Source organism: Rhinatrema bivittatum, chromosome 12, assembly GCF_901001135.1.
Source record: "Rhinatrema bivittatum chromosome 12, aRhiBiv1.1, whole genome shotgun sequence".
NCBI classification, from domain to species: Eukaryota; Metazoa; Chordata; class Amphibia; order Gymnophiona; family Rhinatrematidae; genus Rhinatrema; species Rhinatrema bivittatum.
In genome coordinates, this window is record NC_042626.1 from 27,758,727 (window position 1) to 27,783,444 (window position 24,718).

A 24,718-nucleotide genomic window follows, 5' to 3' on the forward strand; every position below is an offset into this window, starting at 1 on the left:
AGACATACTCAATATTAGTCAGTTTCTATCATGGAAATATAAGCACATTTTGCTTCTTCAGATGAGCAGCTACTACCATCCAGGCATTTGGTAAAATCTCTTGGAGCTGCCATGAGACAAAAAGGTAGTACTCTGCATTGGTAATGACAATCCTGTGTTTTTGTTGATTAGAATTATGAGCATAAGCATCTTTGAGGTCTAGCAATGTCAACCAGTCCTGCTGTGGAAGGACTGTGCTTAACAAGTTCATCTTGAACTTTTCCTTTTTTAGAAAAGTATTTAAATCTATGAAATCTAAGATAGGATGAAAATCTCCTGTTTTCTTTGGGATTAGGAAGTTTCTTGAGTAAAATCCCTTTCCTTACTGACTTTGCAGGACTGTTCAAACTGCTTTCACTTGCAAAAATCAATGTACCTTCTTGGGTTAATATGTTTAGCTGTGTTTTTGAATGATGCTGATAACAGGGTTTTTTTTTGAGGTGGTAAATTTTCCAAGTTGAGGAAGTATCCTTGGTGGATGATTTTCAAAACTGATTTGTCCAAAGTGCTGATATTCCATTGATCCTTGAAGAATCTTATCCTCCCCCAATCTGTATTTCTGGAAATGGGATTTGTATGGATTTTTCTTGAGGATCAGAATCCAGAAGCTAGTATTTTGTGAGTTTGCTGCGTTTATCTTTGTTGTCTGATACGACCCCTCTGTCTTCGCTATGGATGATGTGCCTGCTGCTATGGCTGCTGAAGCTGCTGTAATTGCTTGTAATATGAATACAGGTTGTACTTCTTCTCTGTGAACAGTAATAAGGTCTACTCTATGTCTCCTGCCAATATCTCTTTTATGAGGCAGTATCCATCTGTGATGCCGATAGTGACTGGAGTGCAGTGCTTTAAGAACAGAAGAAAATGCCATACCGGGTCAGGCCAAGGATCCATCAAGCCCAGCATCCTGTTTCCAACAGCGGCCAATACAGGCTACAAGTATCTGGCAAGTACCCAGAAACTAAGTATATCCCATGCTACTGATGCTTTGATTTTTGATCGATTTTAATGTCTTGATTTTATCTGTGAATAACGTGTTGCCTGCACACGGGGTATCCGCCAGCTTCTTGTGGACTTCTTCCCTTAATCCAGAGGCATGCAATCATTCTAATCTTCTGGCTACTATGCTTGATGCCAAAACTCTAGAAGCCTTAAAATAAGAGTTATAGATAGAAAGGGTAATGTGTCTCGCACAGTTTTCTGGGTCCTTCATGACTTCAGTGAATTGTTTTAGCTCTTGTTCTAGTAGTTCATCTGCATGATCTTTTAGCTTTTATAGATTGTCGAAAACATATTGGATCATACGTAATTGGTGGGTTTCAATTCTAGATTGTAATGTTGCGTCCTGGAATACTCTCTTGCCTATTGTGTCAAGGATACTATAGTCTTTCTCAGAAGGGTTATTGGGATATGTCTTGTTTTTTTGGCTGTCCTCATCGCTGATTCAAAAATTAGCGAGTCATGCGGCAAATGGACTTTATTTCCAGGACATATTTGTATTTTATACTTGAGATCCATATTTTTTGCTACAGGTGTATTGGAATAGGGTGTTTTCTATATTTTCAATTGGTCATCCATTATCGATGCATACGTACAGTCAAACTGTCTTGGTGGTTGTAAGCATTGAAGAATTCCTTGTAATTCTGTCGTGCTTTCTTCTTCTTCCTGAAGATTGAAGGGTATAGCTTCAGACATCTTGTTTATGAATGAAAAATAAGTGGTATCCTCTGGTGGCATTGATGCTCTATTTGGCTCTGGAAATGGGTCTGATGGAGGATCTGGTGAATGGCCTCCGTATATAATATAGGGAGTCATCTAAATTTTGAGACTCTTTCAAATATTACAGAATATATGATGGTGAATGTAGTTTTATTTCTTCTGAAGACACCTCAATGGGTTCTTCCAACTGTTTGTCTTCTGCATTTACCAAATAAGATGGAGGAAGTTTAGATAGTAGTTCTTCCCATTCTAAAATGGTCTTTGGAATGCTGAATTACTGTCCGGTATTTCCTTAATACAAGTCTTAATGAAATCTGTCCAGAGTTTCTGCACGAATGTACGACAGTCTGAAAACTTTGGAGAAGGCAATTTTTGTTCTTTTTTGCTAGTGGAAGGAAAGCCCTCTGGTTGTAACAAAGGTGGAGACGACATGACACTTACAGATTCAGACGACTGTGATGTATGCTTGTGCTTAGCAGTGTGGTGCTACTGTGATGTTCTCTCTCAGCACATCTGTGCAGAAGCTTTTGTACTATTTGGCATTAGTGAGTTGGTGCCAATAGTTATTTGTGCCACTGACTCTGTGCCATTCTTCTTCAGTGTCGACAATTCTGTGCCATTCCTTTTATTGTCTCGAGGGCTGTAAAACACTTTTTGGTGAAGATGGCTTCATGCCACTGTTATACAGTGCCAGCTGACTCTCATAGTGCTTCGGCGTAGGGATCTAGTCCCTTGATCTTTAAGCGCCAGTGACTTACCCAGAGATCTTTTTGAAGCAAAAGTCTCTGTTCATGAGGATCATTCTCTCTTCTTATGATGCTTTGACCGATGTGCTTTTAAACTCAAAGTTCAGCTTCTGGCCCCTCTGGGACATTCTGCCACACGGGTTGCATTTCAAGATGTCATGGTCTGGGGCTAAGCAATGAAGGCACAAGTTGTACTGGTCTGCTGAATCCATCTTATGGTACCATTTTCCACAAAATTTAAAAGGGATTTTTCTCTTTCTGTAGAATATCTTGGTGCTGACATTATGAGATGGTCTGCTGTAGAAAATTTCTGTCTCTTTTCTTCCTTTTTTTTTTTAAGAATAGTCATGGCTGACGTAAGACGAGAGAAAATCTGACTGTTCACAAAGCAGACAAAAACATACTGAGGGAGGGTGCGTGGTGACATTTGCGCGGTAACTCCTGCAAATGTCCAGAAGATATACTAAGAAGTTACTAGGCTAGGAAAAAATAAAGCCCGACTCAATGCTATCGGATGATGTCACCCATCTTGTATGATTTGTTTGTTATTCTTGCCTATGGAGATATAATGGGGTCTCTCCAGTGGTGGCTAGGCGCAGGTGTCCTGGAGACGAGATCTCCACTTCGACTTTTACCTCATCAAATAAAGCAGAGTTGCTTACCTGTAACAGGGGTTCTCTGACGACTGCAGCGTGTCAGTCCTCACACATGGGTGATGACATCCAATGGAGCCTGGCATAGAAAACTTATGCCAAAGTTTCTAGAATTTTGACTGAGCCTCATGAGCATGCCCTTGCATGCATTATATCACATGGCCACACAGGGTCCTTTCAGTTTAATACAATAGCAAAAGAAAAATATATCCATGTAATGGAGACCAACTCTAAAGAGAGTTGGGCGGGTCTCCTGAAGACTGACATTCTTCTGTCCTTGGAGAACACCTGTTCCAAGTAAGCAACTCTGCCTTCTCTGAGAATAAGCAAGATAGCAGTTCTCACACATGGGTGAATTCCTAGCTACAGGCGGCCCTCAACAAAAAAGTAACAAAAAACCACTGCCAACGAGAACAACAATATTTTTGATGGCAACAGGCCTTTTTTTTATAGGTATATTCCCTAAAGGAGGGGGCAGCCTGTAACAAAAACAATGGGCCCTAGGTGGTAACAGAATTGGGTTCTACATCTTAAACAAGTTCTGGAGGACAGACTGGCCAAACCTGCTGTCATGTCAGCCATCCCTGTCCAAGCACTAATACGATGTGAATGAGTTGGTGTAACTCCATGTCATGGTCTTGCAAATCTCCTCAATGGAGACTGATCGTAAATGAGCCACTGGCGCTGCCTTGGTTCAAACACAGTGAGCCTTGACATGGTCCATAAGAGTCAAGCTCGCCTGGGCATAGAAGGAGGAGATGCAATCTGCTAGCCAACTGAAAGTGCCTGCTTGGCAACAGTGATTCTCAGCTTACTCTGATCAAAAGAAACAAAAAGCTGAGTGAAATTTCTATAGGTTTCTGTCTACTCCAGATAGAAGGCCAAGACTCTCCTGTAGTCCAGCTGTGCGAGGCTTGTTCACCTTGGTGAGCATGAGACTTAGGGAAAAATGTTGGAAGGACAACTGACTGATTAAGATGAAATTTCGATACCACTTTAGGCAGAAACTTAGGATGTGTATGCAAGGCCACCCTATTACGAAAAAGCAGTGTAAGGTGGATAAGTCACTAAGGCCTGAAGATCACTGACCCTGCACACTATAACTGCCACCAAAAGTGTATATCAGATACTTCAGGTGAGGTACTTCAGGTGACAGGAGTGCTGTGGCTCAAAGGAAGATTTCATCTACTGGGATAAAACTAATTTGAGGTCCCATGACACAGCAGGTGGTCTGATGGGAGGCTTCAAATGAAGCAGACCCCACTTAAAACATACAACTAAAGGCTGTAACAGAGATGGGCTTACCTTCTACATGGTGATGATATGCACCAATTGAACTAAGTTGAACCTTGACAGAATTGGTCATATGACCAGCCTCAGAAAGTTGTAGAAGGTAGTCAGGCAGTTTTTGTGTTAAGCAGGAGAAAGGATCTAAGGCCCTTTGCTCACATCACACAGTAAACCTCTTCCACTTCAGTCCATAAGACTTTCTGGTGGAAGGCTTTCTGGAAGCTAAGAGAACACAAGACATGTCAGAAAGGTCAAGAGGTTGCAGAATCAGTCTCTCAAAATTCAGGCAGTGAGTAACAGGATGCCACAACCTGCCTTGATCCTGAGTGATGGTATCTAGGAAAGTCCCCAGTCTGATCAGTTTCCAAATGGACAGCTCCTGAAGGAGCAGAAACCAAATCCTTCTTGGCCAAAGGGGGACTATGAGGATCAAAGTCCCTTTTTCTTCCCTGAGCTTCAACAAAGTCTTCTTGACCAGTGGAACTGAAGAATATGCATTCAGAAGTCCCTGGCCCCAACGGAGGGCGAAGGCATCCAAGGCTAGCTTGCTGTGCACTCTGCAAAAAGAACAGAAAAGAGGGAGCCGCAAATAGGTCCACCTCCAGGATGCCCCACAGGTGGAAGATCCGATTTGCCATCCCCTGGATCCAGGGACCATTCATGAGGTCTGTCTGCCACCCTGTTCAACGGTATCATATTCAACACCTCACACTCCATTCAAGGCTTTGGAATACACCAGCAAAATCTGCAGCACTGATAGCCCTGGGAGACTATAGGGAATTTATGCTATATCTGTATGAAACCAAGACACAAAACAATTATGGGTCTCTTCTGCTTCCATTTAAAGTGTCCACTTGGTGTTATGACTCACTGTGTGGAAATGAGACCTTCAGGTTGGCAATTATTCTGCTCATATAGACTTGCCTCATTGGTTAAAAATCATCTCTCTCTTTTTCATACTTTGTTAATGCCAGGTGAAAATAGGCCTCAAACATTCAGAAAGTGTACTTTTTTCTTCAGGTTATAATCATCTGCTAGAACCGGCTACAAAAAAAAAGGAAGGCAGGGCTTCACATTGTTTGTTTAGTGAACCGTTTACTATGGAAGGGAGAGGTTCTGTCAGCCTGCAGAAACTTTTCAATTTCCTTACCCACCCTTCACTCACTCTGTGATATTAAGCAGTCAGTTTTCAAAACCTCACACAGGTAAGATAATCAGGCGTACGTCTGCTTGTTATTTTTATATGGGATACTCAGCTGCATTTACCTGGCTAACAGTGTGGCCGAATATCTGGTTAAATCTACTTGGTCAAAATTTGAGCTGGTAAATGAAGACCTGCTATTTGTGTAGTCAAGGCTAGCAGGCTGAATTTAGCCAGTTTGCACTGAATATTATCACTTTACCCTCCCTTGCCTCAGGTACATACTTAGTAATAGATTTACTAAGCTGTGATAAGTGATTAATGTGGAAAAACAGGGTTTATCGTGTAATAATCATATACTGTGGCGATATGATGTGATATTTGCATAAAAATCTATCTCCTTTTGAAATTTGCTGCTTTGCAAGCATTTGTATTCATAAAATTCCCAAATACTTGCAAAGAAGACAGTTAATCCATTGCAAATAAAATACCATGGCTTCCCTCAAAAAAAAAAAAAAAAAAAAAGAAAAGCTAGCCATGTTACTTTTCTCAGGCTTGTAGCTAACTGATCCCGGGAGCATAGGGATGGTAATGCACATTCCAATGTCCCTAGATGCTTTGTAAAGGGCCACATGGCCCAAAAATGATGCCTCCTCCCCAATGTGGAAATCCCCCCTGGGGGTCTGTTTAGATATCCGCCCACCCTTCTGCTACCAGGTGAGGTGGCACAGCCTTAGAAAAGTTAAAAAAAATAATCATGTGACATCTCGCCCCTTCCCAAACACCTCCCTTTTTATGAAAATTTGCCCCGCTCAACCAAACCCCCATACTAGTCCCCCATCCCCCCCCCACATCCAGTAGCTACCACTCCCATGCCCTCCCGCCTTACAGTCAACCAATTCCCTGGTGGTCTAGTTGCCCCCCCTCCCACCCATTCCTTACATAGATCAACCATCCTAGTAGTCTAGTGGCCCCCACCCCCGGACTCCCTTCTTACCTTTAAAAAGATACCCTGGACCAGTAATGACCGGTCGTTTTCTCATGAGAAAAAAATATCCCGGTGAAACTGCCCAGGAGGGGCCAAATATTGCAGGAATGCCCTCCCTCATTTTGAGATTTTGCTCTTACAGCAATAAAATATCGCAGCTTGATAAATGACTCCCTTAGATTCAGGCCGATACAGTACAGTGCGCTCCGAGGGAACGCACTGTTAGCCGGCATTTGGACGCGCGTTTTGGACGCGCTAGCTTTACCCCTTATTCAGTAAGGGGTAATAGTGCATCCAAAACGCGCGTCCAACCGCCCCCCGAACCTAATAGCGTCCGCAACATGCAAATGCATGTTGATGGCCCTATTAGGTGATGGCCCTATTAGGTATTCCCGAGCGATTCAGAAAGCAAAATGTGCAGCCAAGCTGCACATTTTGCTTTCAGAAATTAGCGCCTACCCAAAGGTAGGCGCTAATTTCTCCGGGCACCGGGAAAGTGCACAGAAAAGCAGTAAAAACTGCTTTTCTGTGCACCCTCCGACTTAATATCATGGCGATATTAAGTCGGAGGTCCCGAAAGTTTAAAAAAGCAAAAAATAAAAAAAATAAAAAATTTAAAATGGGCCCGCGGCTCGAAAACCGGACGCTCAATTTTGCCGGCGTCCAGTTTCCGAACCCATGGCTGTCAGCGGGCTCGAGAACCGACGCCGGCAAAATTGAGCGTCGGCTGTCAAACCCGCTGACAGCCGCCGCTTCCGTCAAAAAAGAGGCGCTAGGGATGCGGTAGTGTCCCTAGCGCCTCTTTTTACCGCCGGGCCTAATTTTAATAAATTAAAATACTGAATCACGCGCACAGGAGAGTGGCCTGTGCACGCGCCAGGAGAGCGGGCGCTCGCCCGCTCTCCCGTATTTTTACAGTATCGGCCCGATTGTAAGCCCTCCGGGGACTGGGAAATACCTACATACCCAAATGCAATCCACTCTGAAGTGCCAAAAGGCAGACTATACATAAATTAAATTAAAAAAAAAATTCAAAAGCCCATCTTAGGAATACCTACAATCCTGTCCATTATTTTTAACTGGTTACATGTTTTGTGATTTTAACTGCACAGATTTAGCCGGTTAGAGGGGCTACATTTTTAACTGGGTAGATTTATCAGGCTAAAACTCGATTTTACCCAAGTAAACCTTTTGAATCCTGACTTAACCTCTTTGTGTGCAAACTCAAGATTAGAAGCTCCTTGTGGGAAGGGACCTCGTGAACATGTGGTTGTCTTGGACACTGCTCTTTATACTGATAGCAAAATAGATATGAACCCACTGAGTAAATATGTCCCAGGAATTCTACATAGTGCAAAGTGCTCCATCATGTACTTGGTTTTCTGAACACTCATCAGCAACATTTGATACTGGAAGAGAAATATCAGCAAAAAAGTGTTGCTGAAACCCTGGGAACCATGTGGCTAGTGTGACAGCAAAGGACAGGAAAGTCAATAATGTGTTACCCGCTCCCCCAAACACACATTTTCTTTTTTTTTTTTTTACACACAGTGGCAACAAACTGGATGGCAACTGCTCATGATAAAATGGCTTCAAGCAAGCGAGCTGTTGAAGGGGGTTTTCTCAGGCGCATTAAAGGAGATGCAGCATTTGTTGCATAGAGTTAAAGCAGAGGAAGGAGTGGCTTGGGGAAGAAGGGGGCTTGCTATACCTGGAATGGCTGTTGGCTGAGCAGATGTCCAGAAGGAGTAGCGTGCTGGCTTTGACCTTCCTTGTTGGTTCTCTGCTTCCACAGACACCTCATATTCTACGCTCCACTCCAGGGACCGAAGGGTCACGTGATTGCTGCTGGAGGAGACACGGATCTCGGGCTTCCAGTCTGAGGCATGTTTCTGGGATGACCGAAAGGGGGAAATGTCAAAGAGACAAAATGACATAGCATTAGTGAAGGACGTTCCAAATGTTTAGCCAATGTGACCCCATTTAGTACCTCTCAAACTCCACCCCCTCCAGAGGACCTTCTCTCTGAACCTCCATTCCACTCGCCTCCAGCCCTTTTCACACACCCCAGCTGATCCTCTCTCACTCCAAGCCCTTCTTATAATCCCCACCCGATTTTTTCATTCCCTCCTTCTCAACTCCCAGCCTCACCTCCTCTAACCCTTTTCTCATATTTCTCCCCAGCTGATTCCCACATATCCCCAACCTCCTTTGACATCCCCCCTCACCCTCCACCAGCCAATCTGCTCTACTTCAAACCCCTCCTTTATCTCATCTCTCCCTCCAAGTAGCACCTCCTCCAAGCATCCCTTGGCCAGGGTCAGCGTAACATTTTCCTTCAAACCCTGGGCCAAAAGTGTATGATAACAGGTGGGAAAAGAGGGCAGGCTGATGGCAATGGCAACATTTTTCTCTTGCATAGATTCAGTAGTGGCTGAGAAGAGAGGAGCAGTGGCAATCTCCATTGAACTATGCATGCTCAGCTCTCCCCTCCCCTCATGGCTGATTTCAAGCCCGACAGTGATATGCAAGTGGCAGCTGCATTACTAATGAAAGTCAGCATGGGGCATGTAGACTAATGCAAGCTTATGGGTCCCTGCAGCAGTCGTGATCCCTCCTTGTGCAATGCTTTCTGCTACCACAGAAACTCATGCAAGGGCGATGCCGTTGCAGGGTCTGTGAGCATGTGCTGGCTCACAGGCCCCATGTTGACTTTCATTACTAATGCTGGCACCTGGAGAGTGCTGCCATTTGTGACCCCCATTTAGGATCCCAACCCAGTTTGGGAAATCCTACATTAAAAAGGTCAGATCAGACCTATGGAATTAATTATTTTCCCCAGTGATACTGCAGTGCACATATAGTCTGCTGCTTTTACAACATCTGGATCTACGAAACCAGATATACAATGGGAGTACAACAGGACTGGCTGAGCTTGTCCCAGAGAAACTGAAACTATCTGGTCATCTTATTACAAGGTGATAAAACACTGGAACCCTGAAATTTGTACACACTGAATAAAATGTTCCTATTTATTTATTTATTTTTCTTTCAGATTTGCAATTTCATGATAAAATAAGTGCAAAAACAAAACAAAAAAAAATGAGAGAAGAAAATCTGTTAAAACCAATTTCTCAAAAAAAGCAGAAGTCATCTCAGTGACACTTACGGCTTTGTAAGTCACCAGATACTGTTTGATCGGCGATCCACCATCATCTTGCTTGATCAACTTAACCTTGATTGAATTTCCGTCTTCTCCCACCTTCCCTTCTAGCTTTGGGGCGCTTGGTTCCCCTATAATGATCAGTGCATGGAAATTCAGTGCTTTTTCAATCATTTAAAAAAATAAAAAAAAGAACTGAACCTGAAGACTCATTACAAAACCATAGCAACGGGCTAAATGCTGCTCTTGAAGGTCCTCCCCTTCCCCCCCCTCGCTCAGTCTCTGGATTGTCTCTTATTACTGCCACACTTTTGTGCATCCTCACTGTGGCTGTCGGAAACTCTTATGTCCAAAAAAGGCAAATTCTTCAGAGGATGGCAGAAATATGGATGCTGCTTCTTCTTTGGTTGCTACTAATTTACACATGCAGCATGCTTTCACTTTCAGTGCATCTGCCTCAACAAAACACCTATTGTAATCTCTGTGGGACTTGCAGCAAGATACTGTGATGGGATGCCCCCACTGCAGATTTAAGCAGTGGCAAAAATCAGGATCAATGCAACTGCATGGGACTAAGTAAAGCAGGGGATCCACCATTTGGAAAATGCTGAAAGAATCAGCCAACAGAGCAGCTTTGTTTTATACAGAGATTCCTCTTCAGAGAGCCCCCTGTCCTGAGTGTGCTAAAACAGTGTACAGACTTATAGCAATATTACTCTCCTACTTAAATTCTAGTGAGCATGGCAGACAGAATCAATATGGCGAAGCCTGTTGAAGAAAACAAGATCCTTCTGGCACATGCTGTAGATGCAGCCACTGCCTACTTTGTTGGCCATGAGCAATCATACTGTGGCCCTGAATTTAATTTTCTTTCATTCAAATTATTTTATTGCCATTATTTTTAAAATGAGTGATAGCATTTTCCCCCTTAATTAAACCAGCACTATTGATAGGTACTGAATGCGCATTCTTTTAAATGAGTGAGGCCCTTGAACATCTTAGGGACAAAAACCCAAATTTTTGTTGTCCCAATCAGAAAGGACAAGCATGCAACATTTGCCACTGTAGTACTGGGCAGGGCTTTATCATCAGCCTCTCCTTCAGGACACCTGCAACTGCTGCTTCCTTATGTGAGGTTATGGTTTTATTACACGTAACAAACAGAGAGGCCGATGCAATAAAGTGCACCCAGCCTAGCACACAGGTTAATGAGCGGCTGGATGTGCGTTCATAACCCCCGATGCAATACAGGGATCTGTGCCTCCAAACAAAGGCGTAGCTAATAGTGTTCATCACATGTAAATGCCATGTAGATGAGGCTATTAGCTATTACCCCACAATGCAAAAAATCACCATATGTCCGAAGCGCACTTTTTAACCCATCAAATTTTACGCCTGTCCCGGGGTCAAGGGGTCTACTTAAAAAATACTGCTTTTTCTGTGGTTCCTCCTACCTAGTATCATCGCGATACAAGTAGGAGGAACCAGAGAAAGCAGCATCCTAAAAAAAAAAAAAAACGAAAAGGCTCGACAGGAAAAAAATATTCTGGGCGCACAATATTCATGCTCCAGGCCGTGTATATTGTCCCAGTAAATTCACTGCCATGGTATAAAATGGACACGCGTAAATTAAACGTCCATTTTGGTAACCCGCACACAGCAATATCTCCTGGGTGCCCGATGCCAAGGATGCGCTAAGGATGCATAGTTTATCTTAGCATGTCCGATTTAGCACGGCAGCCCATTTACATCTTGCATTGGGTGTCCAGGAAAGGTGGATGTGCATGTGTTTAAAAAAAAAAACAACAAAAAAAAACAAGCGCCCAGTTTGAATGCACATTTTTTATGCACACTTTACTGCATTGGCCTCAGAGACAAGGATGCAGATTGAAGGATGCCATTTTAGACAGATAGGTTTATGAGTACCCCAGATCTAGGTATAAGATACAAGAAGATGATGTGACATGAGAACTGGGTCTTTTAATAGATATCAAAGTGTTCTCCTCTCATCACAACACCCTCAGAAAGGAATTCTTCAAACTAATTGAAGATTCCAGCACTCATTGAGTACAAGTCTGCCTGCGTAAGCTCAAGGATTGCAAGTCTGCGGTTTGTTTACTAAGTGGTAGATCCTGTGGGGTAGATTTTCAAAGGGGTACGCACGTAAGATACGCACGTACCCCCCGAAAACCTACCCCAAACCCCCCCTGCGAGCACCAAGCCTATTTTGCATAGGCTCGGCAGCGCACGCAAGCCCCAGGACTTGCATGGAGGGGCGTGTCGGGGGCATGCCGGGAGTGACGCGCCGTTTCGGGGGCGTGTCGCGAGTGACGCGGCGTTTCAGGGGTGGCGCCGCGGGGCGTGGTTTTGGCCCGGGGGCGTGGCCGTGGCCTCCGGACCAGCCCCCGGACCGGAACATGGAGCGCGGCAGCTGGCCTGGCGCGCGCAAAGTTACGCCTGCTTCTAGCAGGCGTAACTTTGCCGACAAAGGTAGGGGGGGAGTTTAGATAGGGCTGGGAGGGTGGGTTAGGTAGGGGAAGGGAAGGGAAGGTGCGGGGGTGGAAGGAAAGTTCCCTCAGAGGCCGCTCCGATTTCGGAGCGGCCTCGGAGGGAACGGCGGCAGGCTGCACGGCTCGGCACGCGCAGGCTGCCAATTTTGAGCAGCCTTGCGCGCGCCGACCCTGGATTTTAATGGTTACATGCGTATCTATTAAAATCCTGCGTACTCTTGTTCGCGCCTGGTGCGCGAAAAAAGTATGCGTGTGCGCAGATTTATAAAATCTGCCCCTGTATGCATATCTGCCTTGAAAAATAGAGTACAAAACGACTAAACTGTCCTGGATAAAGGGAGATACCACACTCTATGATTGGGAGCTGGGATAAATCCTTAGCAATGTGGAAACGAATCAGTTATGTGCAGATTGGATGAGCTGGTTGGTCTTTTGTGCCATCCATCTACTATGTTACCATACTGCTAATAATATCCTTATTAAAATGAAATTAAAGTTAAGGGCAGTTATTGTTCACATAAAAAAATGCCACCAATAAACTGCTGAATTAGTAAACATAAAGTTGCTTTTCAGGCTTCCCACCCCATATAAATTCCTTGACATAGCTATCTGCAGTCTGGCAGCAGCAAGATGAAATCACAGCCAAAGTAATCACTGTTAATTCTTTTATCTGCATTCTGCTCCAGTCATACTGTCAACTATTACTGATTTACACTCTTTCTGCCATTTGAGGCTACACTCCGTCTTCTACTATAAATGGCATCCAGTCAGCTATTTTGACTACTAAGTAGTGCAATCAGGATATTTATTGTAAGACACTAGGACTATGAAAAGCTTTTATATCAAGTTATTACCCTGAACTGAAGAGGGCAAGTATGAGTGTGTACTGACTATTGCAAAGGAGATGGTAAAATTACTTCTTACCTAATAATTATCTTTCCTTGAAGGCAAGCCAGACCATACCAGTGGGTTGTGCACGCCAATCAGCAGGTGGAGACAGAGAACAAAGACTCGTTGACATCACCCTCACATACCTCTACTCAGACGCCAGCCAGCCAGTAATTCTCCAAAAGCAAACTGTGGACACTAACCACTAAACATTAACAATAATATCGCATCCCACAAACACTATTCAACTTAACTTTGTGGATTCTTTTAATTTTTCTTTTTTTTTAATAACGGAAACACTGGACTCAGCTCTGCTAAAAATAGTCCCTTAGGTCAATCAGAGTATCTTAGAAGAATGGAACTCACTTAACCATTTTGTGGGAGTCCAGCTGCATGAAAGATCCTGGAATCTCATTCCTTTCTAGTTAAGGATCTAGCAACACAGAAGAAAGTTGGCCACCTCAAGGCAGTCCCAGGAGGGAAGGTGGACTGGCTTGCCTTACTTTGAGGAAAGGAAATTATCAGGTAAGAAGTAATTTCACCTTCCTCTTCATCCAGGCAAGCCAGTCCACACCAGTGGGATGTACCAAAGCTACTCCCCCAAAGGGTGGGAGGCTGCCTGAGGCCCAAGCAGCACTGCCCTAGCAAAGGCAGAATCCTCCCTTGCCACCACATCCATTCGGTAATACCTGGCAAACGTATGCAAAGACCATGTCACCGCTCTACAAATCTCTGCCAGGGAAAGCAAACATAATTCTCCCCAGGAAATCGCCTGAGCCTGGGTCAAATGGGCTCTGACTTGTCTCGGAAGAGGTTTCCTAGAATCCACATAGACTGCTGACACTACTTCCTTAATCCAACAAGCCACTGTAGCCCAAGAAGCTGCCTCCCCCTTCTTCACCCCCTGGTGAAGAACAAAAAGCTTATCCGATTTCCAAAACTCAATCGTAATCTCCAGATAACTTAATATGTGCTGCTGCACGTCCAACGGCCGCAATTTCCTGTATTCCTGACCAAGATATCCTTATCCAAAGAAAGTAATACAACTGACAGAAGAAAGGCAGATACAGTCCGAATCTGCACCTTATCTGGAGTGATCAGCAAAAAAGGATCTCTGCATGACAAGGCTTGCAATTCCAAAATCCCCCTTGCCGAACAAATAGTGACCAAAAATACCAGAATCACTAACCGCAAGGAAATACCCTGGAGAGGACGAAAGGTTGGATGCGCCAGAAAGGAGAGAACCAGAATCAAATCCACAAGAGTACCGGGAAATGCAAGGGAGGTCTAAGGTGTTTTACTCCCCTCAAGAACCTAGATAAATCTGGGTGAGAAGAGAGTGGTCTCCCCTGCACGTGGCCCCGATAACACGCTATAGCAGCCACCTGCACCTTCAGCGTGTTCAAGGCTAATCCCTTACTCAGACATTCTTGTAAAAATTCCAAGATTAAGGGAATAGGTGCTGAAGCGGGCAAAGAAGTGTCATTCTGACCCCAATACTCAAACACCCACCAAACGCGAATATATGCCAAGGAGGTAGAAAACTTGAACGTTCTCAAAAACGTTTCCACCACTGCCCCTGAGTAACCTCACTTTAAGAGCCTAGACCTCTCAAGGGCCAAACTGTAAGACAAAACTGACTCGGATTGTTGTGAAAAATTGGTCCCTGCCGTGAGAACCCCCGAGAAGAGGGAGTTGCCAAGGATCCCCCATCAGAAGATGACACAGATCCACGTATCACGGCCTGCATGGCCAATCTGGGGCTACCAGAAGCATCACGTCTGGATGCTGCACTATCATCTGCAACAAACAGCTGATCATGGGCCACAGTGGAAATGCAGAGTAACTTCTCTTGCGACCATGCCTGGACTAGGACATCCATTCCTTGTCCGACTGTAAAATCTCTCCACTTTCACATTCTTGCGAGTCGCCATTAGATCCAGGAAGGGACACACCCAGTGATCCATAAGACCCCAAAACACTTCAGGAGCCAGTTGCCATTCTCCCCGATCCAACTCATGACAACTGAGATGATCCGCCTGCACGTTGTCTACTCCTGCTATATGGGAGTCTGATAAAGCCTGTAAATGAAGGTCTGCCCACAGCAGAAGGATATCCATTTCTAGAAAGACTTGTTGACTTTGAGTCCCTTTTTGGTGATTTATGTACGCCACCGCAGTCGTGTTGTCTGACATAACTTTCACCGCCTTTCCTTTTAACCTGTCTGCAAACTGAAGGAAGGCTAATCGAATTGCCCGTGCCTCCAGTCGATTCATAGACCAAGTCGCCTCTTCAGGAGTCCACTGCCCTTGTGCCACCAACTCCTGACAGTGTGCTCCCCTGCCCTGGAGACTCGTATCCGTGATGACCACCAAACAATCGGGAATCTCCAAATCCATATCTTTTTCTAGAAACGAACCCATTTTCTTGGGAATCACAAAGTAAATGGGATAGTGCCCTGTGCCTTCCTGATCCTTTGGAACTAGAATCACTGCCTTTAGGGTGAGCAACCATTGCAGGGTGCACTGGACCGCTGACTTCTTTTCTATGGAGTTGCAGGGGGAGTTGCAGGGGGAAACCTGTTAGAATGTACTATAGTACACTTTTACCTACATTAAATATGTGCCTACATGTAAACCGTTGCGATGGTATATAACTTAGCGACGGTATAGAAAAGATTTTAAATAAATAAATAAAAGCGTCAGAGAGGACGGATAAGCTCCAAAGATTATCCGTTGCGTACCACTTCCAAAACTCACTGGTCGGAAGTGATGTTGGTCCACCTATCTCTGGCACTGGTGGATGGAACTCCAAAATTTTATTGGGAGGAACGCAGGGTTCCAGAGCCAGAGGTGCCATCTTTGCCTGGCTTCCTTGGCCGAAAGGACTGAGATCTCCTAAATGTCCAAGACCTCTAACTACTCGAATCTCTGGAGGAGCAAAAATGCCAAGAGCTCAGAAATCACCCTTTGGCTTGAGAAAACCGGGGCGTTTACTTCTTATCCTCCAGCAACCAAGGAAATTTCGACTTTCCCCATTGATCTGCCATCTTCTCTAACGCCTCCCCAAACAACAAGCGCCCCTTTAAAGGTAACTTTGTAAGGTTTGATTCTGAAATAGTATCAGCAGTCCAGTTCTATAGCCACAGGAGCCTTCAGGCTGCAATCACTGAAGCCACCCCTTGAGCCACTGTGCGCACCAAATCATAGCCATTCTTTCCCAGAGGTTCCTGGGCCTCCTGAGCTAACCGTAACCCGGTCCTAGCCACCTTACAACAGCAAGCAGACATCTGGAGATTCATGGCTATAGCTTTGGAGTCCTGCTTCAAAATAGCCTCAAACTTCCGATCTTGAGTGTCTTTTAAAGTAGCACCACTTTCCATGGTGCTCCATTTCATCACAGCACAGACTAATGCGTCCACCTTAGAAAACAGCAGCTGCTCCCTCACTTTAGGGTCCATAAGATACAATCCCGTTAAGAAATGACCTCCTTTACAATTAGCCTCAGGTGTGCTCCATTCCAAATCTATCAGCTCCTAGATGGCCTCGTGCAGAGATTAAAAAAACCAGGATGCCTTGCACAAGCTGAGCATTATAGGGTTCCACTTCGGATCTCTGGCCACTGCCAGCAAGATTTCCTCACACCCAAGGGCTTTCAAACACTGTAAAATTAAACTGGACATCTCGTCCCTGTGAAAAAGCTGCAGCATAATTCTAGAAGGCTCAGCATCTGGGGAAATCTCCCCCTCTTCCAATAATGGATCGTCCGGATTCTCCCCTGAGGATTCCGACTTCCCATCTGAGTCTCCTGAAGGATCCCTGTCCTCGCCGCCTTCTCCCTCCACCTACCTCCTTCTTCCTCCTGAAAGGAGACAAGGACTCTCAGGAATGCTTTCTAGGTCCTAAGGAGGGAGACTTCTGAAGCGGGCTATCCCTAGCCTCTTCCTGGGGAGCTCCTTGCCCCTGATGGAAGGCCTGAAGACCCTTAAAAAATTCCACCCACGAGATGGCAGAAAGATCCATTCCCAGGGTAGGCAAAACCCTCTCAGAGCCCACTCCCAAGGGCATGGTAGGAGATGGTTTGGAGAAGAATCCTCAGCTGCTCTGGAAGGTGTCACTGCCACAAACTCTGCCTGTAAAACAGGGGCCTCTGAGGTCCTTGCAGAAACAAACTTCCCTATAGAGACATCCCCCTGGCCTCCATACACTTTTGACAAACACAGAGGGATCTCCTGGGAATAAAAACTCTCATATGGCATGCTATGCACGATTTTACATTGACGCATGTATGCACAATTTTTTACTGACGTTAGCATGCGCACACGATTTTATAATGACACATACATCTACACGCAAATGCCGCCTCGCGCGCAGAAGTGGGAAATTTTAGTAGCTACAAACACCGACGCAATATCCCTTTTTCCCAATAGAGAACTTCCTAATCCACCTAGCTAACTTGCCTCCCTTTTACCCCTGACCCTTAAACCCCGCTGACTAACCTACTTTTTTTGTTACATGACTTAGCAGAAATAAACTTACGTGGTACGGGACCCCAGTGTGCGCTTGTGAGCATAATTATTTACATCTAGACTTCATGGTGCAGTCCCGGCCCGCCTCTGTCCTGACCACACCCACTCCCCATCCCCTTTTGTGATTTTTTATGCGCGTACCGGGATATGTGTGTACTTGTGTGGTTTTTAAAATCTGTGGCACATGCCTGGCCAAGTCATGCGCATATCTCCTGGCTTTGGCAAGCGTAGGGCTTTAAAAATCAACCAGTTACTGCTTTGCTGACATATTCAGTGTGTTGCTATATTTCTCCACTCTTTGCCTGTCATTTAAGATGCCACACCACTACCCATGTTAACTGGGGCGTTGCCATTACATGTCTGGGGCTGATCATGGGCTAACCAGGCCATCTCACTTTCAAAGACTATTTCACAATAGTTGGGTGACTTGACACAGGTCACAGCATGACTGATAGACCTCCCAGGAGCTTTGGCTGTAGCCATGCGGGTTCCAAGAGAGGACAAAAATATTGCAATAAATCTTTGAATGACATTTAATTTTCAAGATTCCTTGTAACACTTTAACAGGCAATCCAGGCAATGGAAGAGAGAGCTGTTGTGCTTAGAAGTGATGTCATAAGTAATATATACTGCGCTCCTTCTCAAGACTGATACACTGTAATAGAAGCATTGCACATATTATGTAATGCTGAACTTTGTACAGAACTGCTTATAGCTAGAGAAGCAGGAACATGTGCTTGAGCCCAAAGTGAAGTATGGCTGTTTTAAGTATTCAGTGATCTGCTGGAGAGTTCCTTGTTAAATTATTTTACAGTATCTTTATTTTTATCTTTATTTTATTAATCGCCTAAAATGAAAACTAGGCGATGTACAGATAAAAACATACATAAAATACCAATTATACGTAACACAGACTCTTAAACAAAGAGAAAGACAATAAAAAAATGCCAAAAGGGAGTGTTATCAAAATAAGGCTGCCAACTAGCTCCATTTATTTAGGACAAGCTGATCCAATACTATTTTTAATTCCACTGAATGCATGGACTTGTAGTTCCAATTTCCCTATTAAAAAGCACAGGGAGTACAAGATTTTATAATGAAATAAAATCAGAACTGGCTAAGCCTGTACTGAAAACATGGAGCCATTTGGCATCATAATATCAAAGGATGTCTCACTCTGTGGATCAGAGCTGGCCAAATCCCCCTTCTTTCCCCTCCCCCAAGAAGAAACTGGCAGTGATGAGATCCTACTGAAGGAAGGCTTGATGTATCTTATTACTGACATCATTAGGGAGCATAATGGCTTCCTCTCTAACTGGATTATATAATAAACTCACATATCATCCTGAAATGTGATGCAGTGTTTGGATTTCAGAGTTCTGTCTCTCTTGCCTTTTACATGTCTCGTGGTTATGGCTGGCTGATCCAAGAAGTTACCTTGTACCACTACCACCAGTCATTACTATTCTCTATAAAAAGGTGACATTAGGTCTTACCTGATAACTTCTTTTCCTTGAGTCCAATCAGACCAGTCCAGATGAAAATGTTATGCTCACTGACCAGCAGATGGAGACAGATCAACACGTTTGCTGATGTCACTCCCTATAGGTATCCATGCTGACCTAAGCCTGCCAGTAATATTATATGTAACAAGCTGAATACAAACAATGTACATAAATCAATGTTACCTCTTTTTCATTTTCCTTTCTGTATCTTCTAGTTTTGAAAGTACCAATGAACTTCCAGAAGAACACGAAAGTAAAAGAGACAACAAGCTTCACAAACATTTAAGAATCACTTACTTTCTTAGAAGCAAACTATCCGCAGCTCTACACAATCATGTCAGGTGGTGACTGAAGAAATATGCCAATTTGATAGTGCAGGGAAGATCCTGAACTAGTCTGACTGTATTCAAGGAAAGGAAGTGATCAGATCCAGACCCTGTGACAGTAATTACTTGTATAGAAGTCTCATGGACTGCTTAGCATTGAATGCCTGAGATCTGTAATTCTCTCTCTCCTAGCTGAAAAATCCTTGCAACTTAGCATACATGCCACCAGATCCATCATGGTAAGTTCCCATCTGGCCACAATCTCATCAAGTGCCACTGGAAAAGACCATTCTCCTGGGTTGACCATATTGTAAATGAGATAATATGCCTGTAACTTATTCACACCTGCTGTATGTGACACTGACAAGACCTTCAAATTCTTCCAAGCAAGAAGGAAATCCATCTTCAATGACTCTCAAGGACCTAAGGTCCCCTCCTTGATGATTTTCTCATGCTACTGCTGCAGCATTGTTGGACCTTTTTCTGAGAGCCTGGCCTTTTGGTTGTGGCACGAAGTCCAGAAGAACTAATTGAATTGCTCTGTCCTGTACACAATTAATAGACCATTATGCCTTCTTGGGATTCCACCATCCTTGTACTTGGTGGCCTAGCAAGGGTGCTCTCAAACCTGATAAACTGGCATTTGTCATCACCAGTGTTCAGTTTGGGGTCTCAAAATTCACTCAGGATCAAGGTTTGCAAATTATCCACTACTCAAGGCTTATCTTGATGGACTTCTACTGGCAGACTTATGGAATAATTCTGTGACTGAGGATTCCATGTGAAGAATAATGCTTTCTGGAAAGGCCACATCTCTGTCCTTCCCGGGGTATGAGATCATTGCTGCTGCCCTGGAGCCTAAAATCTGAGATTAAATCACAGCATTGGACTCCTGGTGGCTAATGATTCATTTCTTACTCTGTCAGCCAAACATGCCCAACTTCATTTTGAACTTTGCTCCCAGACACTTCAGGGACCATAACGATTGAAAACTACTCTTGGAGAATTGACTTTCTGGTAATTCCTGAAAAAACTGAAATACACACCAGGAGTGACATTGCTGTTATCAAACAAACGACCACATAAGAATGAACCGAAATGCTTCCTTGAAGAAAACTATGGCAATCATAATCATCACCTCTGAAAAATTCCTTGGGGATGTGGCTGTCACCTCGGGAGTTGCCAACCATACAGACCTTCTCTTCAGTTTATGACAAGACTCAACCGAGGGAGGGAGAAATCATCTGTCACCTCAGGAGCTGCGCACAAGAATTCTTCTGTTCACCTGGCCTAACTAGGCCTTTGTTTCCAGCTCTGGAAGCTTGTCCACCTTCTGCTGGAGAAAGATTACTGGTAGTCTGGTGTCAGCACAGAGTTATATAAGGAGTGACATCATAAACCTGTTATCTATCTCTATTTGCAGGTTGGTGTGCATAACCTACTTGTGTGGACTGGTCTGACTGGATGAAGAGGAATAAGGGCGGTTTCCTCACTTGAACTGGCTCTCCCTGTATCTATTGATAAGCGAGAACTTCCTCCTGCACTTACTTGGAGTGGCCCTGATCCAGCCAGAAGCTCAGGTCACAGAAACAAGCTCCCTGATGCAACTGGGGCACTTCATCAGAAGAGAGACCACTCAAGCAAAATTGCAACTTCCCGTGCCATCCAATGCAGCCTTGATCCAGTCAGTGCGTGTCCCTGGCACAAACAAGACACCATAATGAAAGGGAGGCTGCCCCTGAGCTTAGTCAAAGAACTCCGTATCCTACTGCACTCATCATATACGACCCTGACCCAGCCACCAATATGACTCACAAGAATAAACTCACCACCACGATCGGGAGACTGTACCTGAAAGGAGACTGCCCCAGATATCAGACTTACAAGGCTGGTTCCTTCCAGAAACAGCCTTATGCGGGAGCCAAGCTAGCCATTCCAGATCTGTATTTTTTTTACTGTATGAATAGTCCAGGCTGAAGGAAAAAATAATACTGAAAGATTCCTGTCTTTTTTTTTTCTTTTGCACCAAACTTTCTTGAGAAAAAACCAGGTAAGGGGAGATGGGTGGAGGAAAGATTAGACACAAACCTAATCCGTAGCCCACTTCAAAAGCAAAACTGGAAGCTCCTGACCTTAGGTGATGCTCGACTGAGGGAAGGAGTGCTCGACTTTTACCACAGAAGTCGCTCATCCATTTGGATTCCTTTTCATCTGGACTAACCAGGCCTCATCTCATAGCATGGGATGCTTTGCTACCATTTGCTAGAGGCAGAAAATGCTGGTAGCCTGAGGTCAGCACAAATGCCTATAAGGAGTGACATCCGCAAACTTGGTGATATCTGTCTCCATCTGTTGGTTGGTTAGCATAGAGCATAACCCTTTTTGTTTGGACTAGTCTGACTGGATGAAAAGGAAGTACCCTTTTGCCTTATATGCTGTGCAACACTGGTCTTTTTAAACTAACTGGTGGCTCACAGCAATGCCAACTCTATCCTTTTCTGAGCTATGTAATAGTGCCAAAGGGGTCAATTTTCAAAGGTTTTGGGTTACTAACATTGGGTGTTAAGTACCTAAATCTGCTACTTTGAAAACTGGCTAGGCTGAGCAGCCAAATTTAGATCTAAATTTAGATTCCTAAAAAATGAACAGAAATAAGGGTGGACTTAGGATGGAGAAGAAATGATAGGAACCTAGAACCAATTTTCAGCATTAGGCGCCTTAAATAGGATTCTAAATCTAGATAATTGAATTGCAGGTATAAATTTAGGCTCCTAGAGGCTAATATTTAAAAACCCCTTAAATGTATAATTTATCTGGCAAGGCAAATCTGCCAGTTCCTCTTGGTCCTCCGGGTGAAGGTCTGAGGCACGGAACCAGGCCATCCGGCGGGCGCCAATGCCCACTGCAGCCAACCTGGCTGCTGTCTCAAAAACATCATAGGTGGCCCTCACCTCGTGTTTACCCATCTCCAGATCCAGCTGTACCGCCGCTGAGAAAACGTCCTGCTGCTTTTGAGGTAGGTGCTCTGACAGCTCCTGGACTTGCTTCCACAAATTCCGGTTGTATTGGATCATTTACAGTTGGTAGGAGATAATATGGGTGATGAGCATAGCACCCTTAGACTTTCCTATCCAGGGCATCCAACGCTCTATGCTCTCAACCTGGAGAAGCAGAGGCGTTGGTGTGGGAGCGCTTGGCTTTCTTGAGAGTGGACTCTACCACAACAGTTTGATGTGGGAGATGGCGCCTCTCAAACTCCAACGCTTGTTGCACTAAGTAAATCGTGTCCGCCTTCCGAATGACTAGAGGAACGTTCATGGGGTGTTCCCAGATCCTGAGGAGTAGCTCCTTAAAAATGTCATGGACTGGGACTGCCACTATTTCCTTTGGGGCATCCATGAACTGGAGGATATCCAGCATTTTGTGCCGGACGTCCTTGTCAGTGAGGAGCTGAAACGGGATGGCCTCCGCCATCACCTGGACAAAGCTCGAAAAGGAAAGGTCATCCGGAGGGGACCTACACCTCTCGTCCGGTGGAGACGGTTCAGAAAGTAGGTTGCCTGAGTCATCTGAGGAGGACTTGGAGGTATCATCTCCCCATGGATCATAAGGGGCCTCCTCCTCGCTAAGGTCCCGACATGGAGGGTCCCTGCCCAAGCCTCTCAGTTTAGGCACTGAGAGCATCGATGGCCCTGGGGGCATCGAGGGTACCGATGGCACCAAGATCCCCGATGGCTTGGGACCAGGATCGGGGAACCGTGGCCGCAGAACTAGCCCCTGTGGGTGCCATCGGCCACATCGACTCTTCCTCCTCGGAGGACCCGATGATGGGAATCGCTCCAGAGGACATCGGTGGCCGCTGGGGCATGGATGGTACCTCTGGCACCAGTTGCATCGGTAGTACATCCAAAAGGTCATCTAGACGCTCGAGCAGGTGTGCTAAGAGAGACAGCACGGGCTCTGGAACCAGCATGGGGACTGGTACCGATGGCGGCTCGATACCTTGCAGGACTTATAGCACTGCTAGCTGAACCCTACGAGCTAACTCCTCCTGAAAATCCGTTGAAGAAAGGATGAATTGAGGAGGAGGCGTCAACAGAGCCTCCTTGGGGCTTCGAGGAGGCTCGGTGACCAGCATTGACACCTGTGGGGAACGCCTGGGACTCCCAGGTCTGATAAGAGGCCAAGGCTTCCTCTCCATGGGGTCGCTTTGGTGCTGGCACTGCACCAGCTGATGTCATACCTGTCCTGGTGCCGTGTAGAGACAGCGACCAGTGATGATGCTTGCCAGATGTTATTGATCTGAAGCTACGAGTTGCTGGAGTTAGCAATCTGTTGTAGATCTGATGCCTGATGGGCGGAGCAATCAGATAGGAGTAGCAATCTGTTAGGAATCTGATGTTAGTTAGACTGCGGGCTCCTGAAGAGGGAGGAGTTAGCAATCTTGTTAGGAAAGCTCTGTGTAGAGCTGAGAGTAGCAATCTGTAATTCTGATATAGTAATGGGTGGATCCCTGGGCCGGTGGCAGATGACCACGCCCCCGGGAGGATATCCCGAGAGGGACCACCGGCTAGGCTTGAGTATGGAGACAGACACACATTAGTTCTTTTATTAAACAGGGTTTTGAAACCACCAGAGGTGGCAGTAGTGAGCTGATATGCCCGGCAGGGCTGTAGTCCCTCAGGTACTGGAACAGCGATCCAGGATGGCTGAGCTGTTGAGAAACTGTAGAAAGTGAGTAGACAGAGTAGATAAGAGTTCATGAACAGAACTATGACAAAACTCATGTAAGGTCTCAAGGAAGCTCAGGAGCTGGAAAGATTTAGGCCCTCGAGGAGCGAGTACCTGGTTCCAGGGAAAGCTCTGAAAGAGCTATGGTATCTCACAATTGTTTGTAGCAGCGATAGCTTCCAGGCAGTAGAGAATCTTCAGAGTGTTCTTTGCTTCGGTGTTTACTGAAGAGGATGTTGGGGAGGTACCCATACTGGAGAAGGTTTTCATGGGTAATGATTCAGATGGACTGAATCAAATCACGGTGAACCTAGAAGATGTGGTAGACTTGATTGACAAACTGAAGAGTAGTAAATCACCTGGACCGGATGGTATACACCCCAGAGTTCTGAAGGAACTAAAAAATGAAATTTCAGACCTATTGGTAAAAATTCGTAACCTATCATTAAAATCATCCATTGTACCTAAAGACTGGAAGATAGCTAATGTAA

The 24,718-nt window shown here is 44.9% G+C and overlaps 1 protein-coding gene across 10 annotated transcripts in view; it reads right to left on the bottom strand.

Annotated features, from left to right (window-relative positions):
• The window catches only part of NCAM1 (neural cell adhesion molecule 1), a 522,274-nt gene that overhangs the window by 64,705 nt on the left and 432,851 nt on the right, over positions 1 to 24,718 (bottom strand). For all 10 annotated transcript variants that reach the window (XM_029572163.1, XM_029572160.1, XM_029572161.1 and 7 more), the window contains 2 exons: positions 9,746 to 9,870; positions 8,288 to 8,468 (listed from right to left, as the gene is read on the bottom strand). In XM_029572163.1, coding sequence (XP_029428023.1) covers positions 8,288 to 8,468; positions 9,746 to 9,870 — 306 coding nt within the window. The remainder of the gene's footprint in view (positions 1 to 8,287; positions 8,469 to 9,745; positions 9,871 to 24,718) is intronic.